Raw genomic sequence first — 14,661 nt, forward strand, 5'->3', positions numbered from 1 at the left:
TGTCTTTCTTGTGCTGGGCTTCTCACAGCTGAATATAGTATTCCAGATGAAACCTCATGATGGCAGAGTAGAGTGTGACAATGATGTCCCTCAGCCTGCTGGCCACCCTTCCTTTGATGCAGCCCAGGTTACTGTTGATAAGTGCACGCTGCTAGCTCACATCCAGCTTTTCACCACAGCTCCCAGGTCCTTCTCTAGAGAGCCGTTCTCAAGGAATTCTTCTCCTAATCTGTATACATATCTGGGATTGCCCCAACAAAAATGCAGCACCTTGCACTTGACCTTGTTGAAGGTTCATGTAAGTCTTCTTCTCAAGCTTGTCCAAGTCCCTCTGGATAACATCCCTTCCTTCTGTTGTGTCAACTGCACCACTCCGCTTGGTGTCATCACCAAACTTGTGAGGGTGCATTCAATCTCACTGGCTAGATTGCTGGCAAAGATGTTAAAAAGCACTGACCCCAAGATAGAGACTTAAGTGATCCCGCTTTTTACTGGCTTCTACCTGGACATAACACTGTTGTCCACAATTCTCTGGCTGTGGCCATCCAGCTCATTTCTTAGCCACCAAATAATCCAGCCTTCAAATCCCTATCATCTCTCCAATTTAGAGATGAGGATGTAATGTGAGATGTAATGTCAAAGGCTTAGAGAAGTCCAGGTAGACTCAACTGGTCTTCCCTTGTTGACTGATGTAGTCACCCTATTGTAGAAGGCTAGCAGACTGATCAGGCACTTTGTGAAGCTGTATTGAGTTTCTCAGATAACTGCATTGTCCTTCTTCTGGAAGTACTTGGCATCATTGAAGTGATGCTGAATCTTATATGGTAGGTTTTTGAAGTTACAGAAAACAACTGTTATAAAAATAAATAAATGCCAATAAACTTGATAATGAGATTTCATCTTGGGTCATAATGATATTTAGTATTTGTTGTGCAGTTTATTTAGACATGTGCAAGACATTTATTTCAAGCTTATGTGTTTTTTGATTAAAGTATTAAAACAGCAATAGTGAGAGCTGTTAAATGAAATTTGGATAATTGAAAGGTAACTTTAAATGTAAAATAGCCACAAATAGTTTCTGATGAGCTCTACAGACACTATTTCTCCTGTACTTGGTAGTGATTGAGCTGTTATCAGAAGGCTGTGTTCAGTTCTGATGTTTGTACCTTAGAAAAATCAGAAAGTGTACAAGCCAGCTGCTTAAAAGCTTAAAGGAAAAGAATAAAAACAGGCCTCAGAATAAGAGTGCTTAAAGCACCTCCTACTGAAAGAGTTCAGAGTGCATTTATACTTTTTCTATATGTCAGTAGTTAAGACACTCACTGCAGATGTTGGAAATGGAACTGATGACACACCAGCAGTGAGTGTGTTGGAGAAAAGATCATCTCCTGTGACCTAAGAAAAGTCTGCAGAGAAGAGTTAAGGCTACTATTGTCATTTTGACCTAAGTGCCAAAGATCTGAAGGAAGATTCACTTTCATTACCTGAGGGCTTTGTGTTTCCTATGAACCAGTTGGTGGCTTTTCAGGGGTGGATTTTGTGAAGTCATTTGGAGGCCTGACTCTTTAGGGTCTGGAGAAATGAGTCCATTGACTTGGGGTAATGAGTTCCCTAAAAAATCATCAGCTGATTAGCTAAGTCCTATCTGTTTGGTGAAGGTTATGATAACTGAAAAAATCATTTTGTGAATTTAACACTTGACTAATTTTCTAAATGTCTCTTTTCTAGAAGAGATCTGCAATACACTGTAAAATTTGGTGGTGACATGGTTTTGTTCACAACTGCTGACACAACTGCTACCTCCCAGTATGACAGATGGGTGTTACATTGTAGAGAGCACAACTAGCCCCATCTAAGCTGACCATAACCATGACATTTTCCCCACCAGACAACAGATGAGCGGGTTCAGCTGTCAGACATCAGAGCAAGCAGGTGGTACCAGTTCCGCGTGGCCGCTGTGAACGTGCATGGGACAAGGGGCTTCACGGCACCCAGCAAGCACTTCCGCTCCTCCAAAGGTGAGTTTTGGTTCCCTACATCTTCTGCTTGCTCAAATGTGGAGTGCTGCCTGTTTTTGTGGCAGGAAATGGGGCTTTTGTTTGTTTTGACATTAGTTTTAGAAATGGTGTGAGGTTTGTTTGAAGTCTGCTCAAGAATTACATGTTAATGGTATCATTATTCTTTTTATCAATAAGGAATCTCAATAAATAAACCTCCTTTTAGACATTTTCCGTGCTATTGGTATCAAACAACAAGACCCTGACCACGAAACATGGAGATGGGTTTTCAGTGTTTTATTCCAAGATTCCAAGAGATCCCTCTTATGTTCCTTTATAGTTACAGGAAATTTGTTACTGTCATATGTTTAGCCGAGTACAGAAATATTTGTCACCTACATTTAAGTAACTGGAGTATCATTGTTCTAATGGAAATAGGGGCTGTCTTAATATGACTCCCTCCCTTTTAGAACTAATCATAAGGGCTTAGGGATAATAAGGGTGTATTTAGCAGCATGTTACTTTTCATTGGGAAGGCATGTTAGCCAGTCCATTAAGTGTTGCAGGAATTTTTGTTGCTGTTGCTTGATTTGTCAAGGGATGTATTTGGGCAGTAACTTTGAAAATGGATCAGTAATTGGTACTGGGAAGATGAGAGCTCAAACAGATCTCCCCTCCTATGAAGTGTTTTTTCTGATGCACTTTTGACCCATGTGAATTAGAGCTTTTCCAGATGACTTTCAAGCACGGTATCACAGGCCAGAAACCATCCCCAGTAATCTGGATGCGGTCACCCTCTCTTACAGAAAGGTAATAGTCTGGAAATAGCCAGACCATGCTAGTTGGCTTTGGTGCCAAACAATGAGATTTAACAGTCTTCACAATATTACTAATGGAAGTGAAGTTTATAATAGATAGACATGTCTTTGTTTTGGTAGTGACAGAATCTTTACACTTTTATAAAGAATAATTAATGTATTTCTTTCTCCTGTAGAGTTGATTTGCAGTAGAAACAGTTGCTATTTATGGGTTTTCATGTTAGCTTATTCTTTCTTTTTGGTCATAATCAATCCTAGAAAAAAATCTTACTGTAGGTACAGTTGTATAAGCATGCAAGAGCTTTTGATAATATGGATGTTTTAATTATTTACTGAATAAGCTTACATTCAGCTCAATAATTTTTAATGCTATAACCTCATATCTGATAAGAAGGTTTGTTGGCATGGTCATCCCACTATTGCTGTGAGACAAAGTATTATTTTAAGAATTTGTTACAATTTCTAGCACACAGTTTCAGTGACATAAAAAATGCAGTTCATCCAAACTATGATGAGCTTACTGCAGGGACTCAGCAGCAGCAGTAGCTTTCTCTGATTTTTCTCCTGAGATGCAGTTAAACAGATAGAGTTCTTCATTGCTGAATTGGGCACCGGCTTTCTTTTAAACTCATACCACAGTCAGTTGTTTTTCTGAATTGCTAGAGATTTTCCAACGATTCTGATTGAAAACACTACAACTGCAGTTACATAAAGATATATCATGATAACACTGGGATTTTGGCTTGAGCATGACAGTTGTATAAAATTATGTTCAAAACACGTCCCTGATGGTTGGGCTCACCACAGGAGCATATTGTTCAAAACACCTACATTAGTAATGAACATAAGAACATCTGTGTTAAGTCATACTGAACATCTCTTTAGCTCAATATCTGACCCTGTCCATAAATGGGTTTTTGGAGAACAGTGTGACAGCATAATAAGCATACAGAGATATTTCTTCAGAATAATCTCCTACCTGGCAGTGATTTTCAGGAGCTTGAGGTTTTGAAATGACTGTATTTTAGATAGCACAGCCCACTTCTTCTGCACTTTCTGCAGTTACTCCTGAAGCATTTGCTCTCTAGTAGTACTGCTCATGGCTGTCAGGTGGGCAGAGAGCACTTTGAGCACTTCTAGGACTTTGTGAGAAGTACAGAAGCTAGCAGAACATCTGCATGCTGTTTCATAACAAATGAAACAGTAGAAAATACACAACTATTTCTGTTCAAAAATTGGCAGTAACCCTCACCTACTGTTACCCTCACAATAACAGTTTTCAAATCTAAGCTCCTGCACATGACAGAACATTGTGAACTGCCAAGCAAACAAAAGGAATACAGTTAGCTGTCAGCTTTGTAGTCAGAGTCATCTTATTCCATCCATTCATTTGAGTATTTTAGAAGCTTTGTTATGTTAGCGGCTATTGCAAAGATACCACGTTTACGAGATGAAATCTGGAAGCATTAAATGACTGTGGTGACTGTCAGGAATGACACTAGCTTGTCAGTATCTCTCAGCCTCCATCTCCCTGAGTAGGCACTCATAGCACAAACAATTATAGTTAGACTATTTATTATAACTTTGGAACTCAGTGGGAAGTGGCTGCTCCTGCCTGGCAGAGAGGCAAAAAACTACTGATCACATGTGCCTGTTTTTTGGGTGCCAGCATCTGCTCATTCCTGCTGATCTCCTACTGGCATATTTAACCTCTGTTATCGAAAAGGAAGGAGGATTTTGGCACCTCCCTTTTGGAAGTTTGTTGACTCTCTTTGGGACATTTGTGTGAAGTGTGGACAGAAACTCGTATCAGTTCTTGTACTGTTTCATTATGTTGCACCAAAGACCAAGAGAGGATTTATCATCTTCATCAGATTTAGCAACTTTTTTTCTTTTTTTTTCAAAAGGAAATCCTTTGATTAGGAAATGTGACAGCAATTCCTAAAACAGTTTCTCACACAAGATGTTAAACTTATACCAGTTGCTCATAAGTGGGGACAAATGTGATATGTAATCAGAATATTGGGAACAGTATGGAACCACAAAATCTCTGTCACTAAATATTTTAAGCTGTTAAAAAAAAAAAAAAAATTCAGAAACATTGGTGCCAAAATTACTTAGAGAGTGACTTACTTGTCTGGTAATTATGATGCTGTTTATACTGTTTTGTGTCTTTTGCAAATACAAAAAATGTGATTTCTAAGTAGATACAACAAAGCAAGATCTTTTTAAAATTCAAAATAATTTTACATCTTCTGAGTTATGTAATAATTTTTCTTTCACTAAAAAACTCCTTATTATCCAAATTAGTTTAATATCCCAGTCACGAAAAATATAAAACTAGGAAGACAGAAGAGCATTTCACCAAGCATTTCAGCTATAAAGGTTCTACACCATTCTTCACCTACTTGTGTTTTGATTATTTATCTGCTGTAGTCTTATATAAGTTAGTCTTATACTGTGAACAGCTGAGGTGAAGGTTTATTAGCTATTTTACACTGCCTTATGTATTCATTTATGGAATCAGTATGTAAATAATAAATAATCAAAGTGACACAGCTGAGATAAATAATTTATGAAAGGTTCAGAGCATAAACTGTGAGAATTTTTTATGCTGTTTATTTATTCCTATAAAAAGAGACAAAGCATTTATATTGGCCTATCTTGCATAGCTCTTTGTAGGGAACAAAGCAATGCTTTATTTTGCCATAATTTGATACCAAAGTTACAAGGAACGTAGAATAGGTTATACATATCTCCTTAGAGCAGATAGCCAGAAGATGGAGTTAATACAGCACCTAGGAGAATGTTTTATCCTTTTCCTAAAAGTAGGACTCTGTACATGGATTTTCAGGTTGGTACTGTCAGCGAAAATGGATCAAAGCTTCCTGGTATCCTTGATAGTGATTTCCACTTCACTTTTTTTTTTATTTATTGTGTTTGCTTTCCTTTTCATCTTCCACTGACTGACAATAATTTGCAGCAACAGCAAAAAGCTAACAGAATGTCTGGCAGAATATTTTTGATCCCCAAAGATAAGAATATACTTCTCAGAGTTTAACTGATCCTCTCCAAGCTGTTTCAGTTAGTTTGGAAGGAGGAGAGAACTGATCCTACAGTCCAAAAATAAGTCTATTTAGGAAAAAAAAAAAAAAAAAAAGCTATGTTTCCATTTTCTTTTCTCCCATTATGTGGACACTGGATAGCCTAATCCAAATTGCCAGAAGCTGTTCGGCACTAGTAATTCAGCTTGTGTAAGAGTTTTTAGACTATTTTTTCTAGCTTTTAGGTTCTATGATGACAATGACTTCTCAGTAAAAGATACTACTGTTAAGTAGAGGAACCAGCATTAAGCATTTCCATATAATATATTATCTTTCTGGTCTGTAGTTAGACCCTGTGCTATTTTCACAGGCTGAAAGGGGCTGTAAGATCAACACAATGAGCCCAAACCTGATCCTTCCACCTTGCTAAAGGTTTTTATCTTCACCATAAAGGCAGCTGCTAGCATACACAGGATGAATTGTCAAGCAAAAGGAAGCAGACAACATTGTTTTCACAGCACATAAGTACCATGCTGGATGAGATTTCATGCATGCATTACTGAGTGTTAGTAAAACCAGAACAGACACCCACTCCTGGCAATAAAATTCTTTCTGTTGCTCCTTTGAGACCAATGATTTTTTTATACTGCTGCACAGCTGGTTTATGTGTGCCATTTCCATTGGGCAAAGCCAGTCCTCTTACTTATGCCTTGGAACTGTTTAATAGTTGAAAACATGTCTGTAGAGCAGTTTCAGCAGATTTTTTAGAGTTGGTATACTTAATGTTTAAAAGATTACAATGGATGATCTATTTTAAGTAAGGAGAAAAAAAATATCTCAGTAGAAAAGGTTTAGACGGGAGTCAAACTTGCTGTCATTTTTACAGCTCAGGATGGAAATTCCATGTTTCAATGTCATTATTTCCTCTCTGACATATATATTTTAAATCATTTACTGTTTTCATTACACTTGCCACATTTAAAGCCAAAGTGAATGTTTTGCAGCAATGTACAGTGCAATTCTTGTACTTACCCTGCACGTGCTTTTTTACTGAGGTGGCAAGCTGCTTCTAGATCCTATTTGTAGAAAGAATTTTGTAAAATATAAATGTCCATCACTATGTTTAAAAATATGACTGTGGAAAGATGTGCGTTTCGAAATGGTGATGTGAAAGTTTTCTTTTTTATTCTTGTATTAACAGCAAGGAATCCTCCCTTCTGGGGACTGGAGACAGAGTTTTTCTTGTGATGGCTGAGTAGCCAGCAAGACAAGCATTTAAGTCCTTTGGGTATACTCAAGCCAGATACAATGCAGACAAATGCAGTACTTACTCCCTGTGCTGGAACAGCAGCCTCAGCCTTGACCTAATGAAGCTATCATTTCTAGCAGTGAGAAGTGATTTACTTGTCAGATGGCTGAGACCAGAATATTTTAAGATTTGAAAACAATTGTCTGTGCCAAATTTCTAGTATATATAAGGATTTTTCTTTTATTTGAACTGTAGCATAAGCAGCAAAGGAGAAGTTGCAACTAACAGCACTCTTTCTGCAAACCAAAATATTCAATTTAATACTCAGATAAATGCATTTAAATAAAATTTCAGAACTTTAAATTTGAAAAACTGCCCTTCCAGTAGTTTAACATTCACATATCTAAATTATACATGTGGGCAGTCAGTCAAAGGGACGAGTGTATGAACACAAATAGCAGGATGGTTGTTAGAATTCCAGTTTAGCTTCATAGTCAGGTTAACAAAAGTGTGTAAGCTTTGTAGTCCAGTACCAGTTACTAGACTTAGAAATATTTCAGCACAAAAGTTGTCTATGGCTTTTTGTGTCTGGATAGACATAAGCATAATGGAGTGCCTTGCAGAAGAATGAGTTTTCTCTTATTTTTCCAATAGAATTGAGAAGTCTTAAAAAACGAAACAGAACAGAGATAAACTACAATTATCTCATAAATGGTGTGTATGCCTAATGAAGGAATATGTTGTTAAGGCTATATAAGAAGGGCATTTTGCTTGCTTTCTTGAGTTATAGAGATATTTAGGGTGTTCTCATTTTTTGAGAGTGGGGTGTTTTTTTATTTGCTTGTTTGTTTGTTTTTCTTCTTGGTAATAACAGAGGTCACAATATATTGCCTTGTTGCTATTCTGTCTTACTTCAGACCTTTCAAATGAGGAAAACATGAATGTTCCTGTTTTTTGGCGTAGAAAAATTACAGTTCTGTCAGTTATAAAAGTGATGAGTGGTATAGAGAGACATAGAATTAGATGAATAAATTCCATCATCATATGGAAATAATATGCAATGGGTTCTCAGCTGATATAAAGTGCTAGCTAAATGGCTTCATATTTCAGGTACCCAGAATCCAGGAAATATTTTATTGTTGGTTCCCCAAAATCCAACAATAGTTTGTTAGTTTTTGTGTTTTTTTCTCCTTTCTTTCAGATGATTAAATGTGAAATTGTAATGCTTGTCAGTGTTCAAGAGGGATTTGGATAATGTCCTTAGTAATATACTTTAACTTTTGATTAGCCTTGATGTGGTCAGACAGCTGCACTAGATGATCTTTGAAGATCCCTTCCAAATGTGTTGTGTTCTGTTCTGTTCTAATTTTTTCATCTTTGATCATTTTACTTGTTTCTGTGTAGATCATTCCAAAATTAATGCCTCCTATTTATTTCCACGGAAGCTGCAACATATACATATACAAAGAGCACAGCATGACTATTGGATGTAGTAAACTCTCAACTACAAAGCACTATTTTTCAACAGTCACCACCATTAGTTACGCATTTTCGCCAGTGATGAATAAGTGACTGCATGCTGCTCCCATAAAAACCTGCATCAGTGCAGGTGAGCCACTGTTTCCACAGCTGCTGCAACAGCGTTGTTGCTTGGAGTATGTTGTCCACACAGACCATCTTACATTGGTCTGAACAGATGAAAGTCAGAAGATGCCAAATTCAGACTATACAGTGGATATGGTAGGACAATCCAGCCAAGACTGGCAATGAGACTCCATGGTCTGCAAACTGGCATGCATCCTGGTGTTATCATGTTGCAAGAGAAAGATTGTTGTCTTCTCTAGCCTGTCTCTGAAAGTTTGAGTCTTCATCTTAGTCACCATCATGATATTGCAGTCAGAGTTGATGGTTTGTCCAGATTCCAGGAAATCCAGAAGGTTTACCTATACCTATTCCAAAAGACAGTGCGTATCACTTTATCCACTGTCTGGTACTTTTTCTTCAATGGGAAATTCACATATCTTCACTCTGTGAGCTGCCGTTTTGACTCCAGCTTGTAGTGGTGACACCACATTTTGTTACTGATAACAGTGCGATCCTGGAAGCTGTCACCTTCAGCCTCGGATTGGTTCACTGGGTCCTGACAAACCTGCATATGTGGTTCGTTCTGTTTCTGTATGAGCACTTGTGGAACACAGCCTAACACGAATGTTATAATATTCAAACATTGCCACCATTGTTTCCAATGCATTTAGGCTTATATTGAACTATATACACAGTTCCCTGGTTGTAATCCATCAATTCACAAAGATGAGCTGATCAAGGTGCTCTTCATTCCATGGTGCGACAGCTGTGCAGAATGGGGCTTGTTGTCCACATTGCTGTCGCCACGGCTGAAATGCACCACTCATCACCTCACTGTGCTCACAGCCACTGTTTGGTCTCCATAAACATTCAGCAAGCATCAGTGAATATCAGTGGTTGCCATTTTTTCCACACGGAGGAATTCAGCTCCATACCTTTTCTTCATTCACACTTTCACTTCAGACAACATTTTGCCAGACTGCCACTCTGCTGCCAGCTGTTGTACAGCAATGACATGTAATGGAATTGTCAGGAGAGTTCAATCCCTACTGTTATATCACCAACATTTGCCTCTGACTTCGTGAGCCAACATAATAAAATAGGAGGCGTTATTTTAGAGCAAACTTCGTAGATTATTATTTTCCCCAGCTTAGTCTACTGTTTTGTTTTTGTTTTTTTTTTCTAGAAAATGTGGTACTTTCAAATTTCTCGCTTCTTTATGCCTGTCAATTTCAGGACTCCTTCCTTTCTGTTGTGACGTCTATGACTGTTCTTCTTCCTCCTTTTAAAAGACTCATTTCAATGGCATTTGCTAGGTTTAGCAAAAAAAAATTGCTATTCCTTTTCTTGTAGGGCCAGAAACACTTAACAAGGAATTTTGAAGAAAAAAACAAATTCGGTGTTTTGCTTTTAGTTCTATGAAGAGTTTATTCTGAAGTACTATTTCATTTAACTTTTAGAATTTTGGGGACTCTCAGAGTATTTTGTAGACACAGAAGACATTTTGTACAGATAGAATTGTTTAGGCTTATGTCAGAGCATTCATGAAGACATATTCTCCAAAACACCTTAATTGTATCCCATATGTTATGTATACATAATACATGATGTATAGTACTTGTGGGAGTTAACCTGAATAATTCACCTGTGGTAATACGATCAGTTGCACTTCAGGTTATAAATGTTTTATGGCCACAATACATTGTCACATTGCATTAAAAAAAAAAAAAAAGAACTCCAACATTTGAAGTTGGTGAGGATGGATGCTTGAAAGGATTTGGGGTTTTTTTCCAAGAATTCTTAAACTCATGGGGGGGTTTTTTAACAGCCAGTGTGAGATAACAGGACCATTCTTTACTATTTAACTAAAATGACACACATAAGGAAACAGAAGCATCCATTGTTATTTAATGGAGTCTCCTGTTAAATAAGGGGAATAAGGGATTATTTCACATTTGCTGATCTTTAAAAAGGAAATGTTGTCTTTATTAACCCTGAATGTGTTAGTTTGCATGACCTGGTGATGGAATTTTTCAGTGAGACCATTAGTCATAGGGATTATCTGATGAACTTAGTATGTCTGGAAAGTTCATTTAACAGCTCATTAACCATTATGAAAAGATTCAGGTGAACTACACCATAAATGAATGCCTGATGTATCTTCTGCACACCTCCAGTTTTATTTCTGGCAATAAGTGGTGGCTCATTTGGCAGAAAAGTTTTGTGAAAATGATTTTCTCAATCACATTGTTTATCTCTTGGCTTCAACTTCATATCATGCCTTAATTACTACACATTTCCTTTGTATGCCTGAAATATTTTGATTTTTTTGAGCTCCACTGTTTAATTTGTTTACATAGTTAGTTATTGATTTGTGTGTTTTCATCATATCTTTCCTGCAATGTTTGGTTAATACAGACACTTAAAGAAAACAAACAACTTTTTAAAGTATTCTTTCACAAAAGTGCTGGTAAAAAAAGTATATTGCCATATTCACTCTTGATAACATTTTTTGTAATGTTTCCAAGGTTACTTAGATTGAGAACTGTGACTAAAAAGTAAGATTCAGATGATAGCAGATTTGACTTTCAAAAGTTCAGATGAAAAATTTCCACTTATTCACACGACTCAGCCAGTATATTGTATGGTTGGACCACAAGGACCTAACATTCAGTATTAGAAATTGTTCAGTAGTGGAACCTTTGACTATCTGGTGTCCGTAAATCTGGGGTTGGCACATAGGCAATTGAAGGAACGACACCTCAGTTAATATTGAACAGAAATTTGAATAAGGAAATAAATCACAGGGGTGGTTGAATCTGCTGTTGTTATTAATATATATATGTAGATATATAGATATATAGATATTTATTCTAAGGACATGTCTATGATAATGGATATCAGTACAAGAATTTCAGAGAAAGATTCAACCTCTAGAAATATTGTCATCCAACAGTTCTCTGACAACAGACATATTGATGTCTCCAAGATTTTATTCTGTTCTTATGAACTAAGAGTTTTTACATTCACTATGTATTCATAATAGTGAATGCCAGAAATAAGCCTAATAATTTAGTACATTATGATGAAACTTTATCACATTTGTGAACATAACAATGGCATAGAATAATTATAATCCTACATGTGCATACATAGTTGTATTTTTAGTAAAGTTTGGATTTGTAGAATTTGCAAAAAGCCATCTCATCTGTGTGAAGTTTTTGCCTGAATGTTCTTAAGTGCATTGAGAATGTTTAATACAGATTTTGTATGACTAGTAAATACGTAAGATTAATATGATTTTTAATTTACTTAAGAGTGATCTTTACTTAAGATTTTTTAAGATTATTTGATTCTACTTTATTTTTAATTTCAGATCCATCCGCTCCACCAGCTCCATCTAATATCAGAATTGCCAATATCAGTGCAAACAATGATGGAACTGTTAATGTAATGATTACTTGGGATCTTCCAGAAGAGCCTGATATCCCAGTGCACCACTACAAAGTTTTCTGGAGCTGGACTTATAGCAAATATGTGATTCCAGCTAAAAAAAAGAGAAGGAAGATTACTGATGGGGTAAGAAAGAAAATGAAACAGAAATATGACTATGTATTAATTTTGGAACATTCAAACTTATTTCTGGCATGAAATAAACAGAGTATAAGTAAGAAAAATGTGATAAATTGCAATAATTTCAACTGCTTGGAAAGTAATTGCCTTAATTTTTAAGATCACCAACCCCACAGACAAATTTGATACCTTAATTCCTTTGCTTCACTGAACTCAAGGAAAAAAGCAGACTTCTGTCTTAAAATGCAGGCAAGTATAAGATTTTGCAGGAGAGATGGCTAGCAAGTTCATTGCTTTTTCTCCTCTAAAGCAGGGTTTATTTTACCACGCTTCTGAAAGATAGAAAGTTTCATTTAAGAAACATTAACATAATCTGTTGCATTATTTTTTCAGTTTGTAAACAAAACTCAAGACACCGTTGTATAGAATGACCATTAAATAATCAGTAGGGGCCCAAGGCAAAGATTAATAAGCATTTAAATAATCTGTTGTGACAAAGATGTGACATATTTCACTGTATTAAATCTTGCTGTCATTTCCTTAAGCATATTGCACAGTATCACAAATAAAAGTCTGGACTTTTTTATCTGGAATTACTTTTATTAATGCATTGTGAGAAATTGTTTCCATGTCTGTGTTAACACTGTTTTGGCTCTGCTTGATGAATGACAGCTATTGAGCAACAGTCCCTCTATCCCTTAGCCACCAAAACCTGCAAAACATGAAAGCAGTGTAGGTTGTATTCTTGTTATATTATTATGAGTTGCATAGGACATAGTAGACCCACCACTGGATGAGCACTGTGGACCCATCCCTTCTAATGGGAACTAATAGGGTTCAGGGTCTAGAGGCTGCAGCCATCATCACTAGCTCTACAGTGGGAAAGAGGGAAAAGGAAATATACCCACCACTGGAAATAATGTGGATTCTTTTCAGCAACCGTGATAACTTGGCTCTTTGTTTCTACTCAAGTCAGATATTTAGGAATAGAAAATCCACAAAGCCATAGTAAACATGCACAGAAAAGAAGTTCTTGTAGTTTTTAAAAATCCTATTAGCAAGATAGGAATAGAGTTGGAATTTGCTAGGTTGTAGAATTTATGTTTCTGAGGAAAGATTCCATTGGCTAGAGACCTTCCTAGCATTAATTGGTAGCAAGGTCCGAACTTGAATATAAGGAAATTCAAGAGAACCAAAATGTATTTCAACGGAAAGGTAAACTCTTAAAATATCTTTTATGCTAATCCTGCCCCTGTGCTCTTTTTCTTCTGCAGGATTGCATGAAACTGTACGGCAATGAGATTTAGACTGCCCCCATAGGACACTGCTCAGGCTATTGCTTGCCAGTGAATATGATAGAAATATTCAATCTAGAAATCAGCACTACAGAAAATATAAAACAAGGTTAAAAAATCTTGTTTTTAAAAGAACATTGAAAATTTTCTTTATCCAGATTTTGCCTTTAGAAATAGACTAGTTCAAATTTAGTCTAATACAAATCATTTTATAGTGATTTCTCTATGAAAATACTCAAATAATTTGAGTAAAACCTTTAGAATTATAGTCAATAGTAAATATTTCAGCACAAACAAGTGGACATGACTGATTTGAAACACTTTTGATAATCCCTTAACTGTTAAATGTGGCAGTATACGGTTATCTTTACTCTGGATTGATGGGTAAACTTCAGTTTCACAATGAATTACTATGAAAACATGGATTCTTCTGTCTGAGACATGGGCTAGAAGGACAGTTTTATAAATATTAAAAAAATATTTACAAACGTAACATAAAAATATTGAGTAGCCTTGTCTCTTCTTTGCAATATTATGGGAAGTATTTTAAGTTACAGATTGCCCTACTCACATACACTTCCATTAAAGTGTATTTTTGATTTTTTGTTTTTCATTCCATAGAGGAAAATAATCCTTACCAATTAGCACATTCTTTGGATGGTTGGCATGGGTTTTTTTTGTTTATTTTTAAACATTTTATAGAAAATAATAAGTGTATTGAACATCGTATGTAACTGTTTTCAGACTAGCTATCTCAAGACTAAGTTGTCAATTGCTTTGCTAATACAAAAATAAATTGTGGATGAATGAGTTTTAATTTCTTTGACTGAAATAATTTTGGCATACCAAAGAAAGTATTTTTTTATTTTGTATTTTGTGTGTGTGTGTGTGTGTATGCATATATATATAATTACAACCTTAATTGTAAGTAATTATATTTGCCAAGGAATTACTGAAATTCTGTAAATGTCAATAAGGTTAGTACTACAAAAAATGACAAAGAAAAGTAGAGTACAATGAAATATAGTTTTAAAGAAGCAAACTTTTGTTCTCCTGAAATTTATACATAAGTTTTCTTTTCTAATTTTGAAAGAGTAGTGT

At 36.0% G+C, this 14,661-nt stretch overlaps 1 protein-coding gene across 2 annotated transcripts in view; it reads left to right on the forward strand.

Annotated features, from left to right (window-relative positions):
* The window catches only part of ANOS1 (anosmin 1), a 127,005-nt gene that overhangs the window by 83,515 nt on the left and 28,829 nt on the right, over window positions 1–14,661 (forward strand). For both annotated transcript variants that reach the window (XM_031596120.2, XM_090125946.1), the window contains 2 exons: window positions 1,889–2,018; window positions 12,069–12,271. In XM_031596120.2, coding sequence (XP_031451980.1) covers window positions 1,889–2,018; window positions 12,069–12,271 — 333 coding nt within the window. The remainder of the gene's footprint in view (window positions 1–1,888; window positions 2,019–12,068; window positions 12,272–14,661) is intronic.

This window comes from Phasianus colchicus, chromosome 1 (assembly GCF_987193195.1).
Source record: "Phasianus colchicus chromosome 1, bPhaCol1.hap1.1, whole genome shotgun sequence".
In the NCBI taxonomy this organism is placed as follows: domain Eukaryota; kingdom Metazoa; phylum Chordata; class Aves; order Galliformes; family Phasianidae; genus Phasianus; species Phasianus colchicus.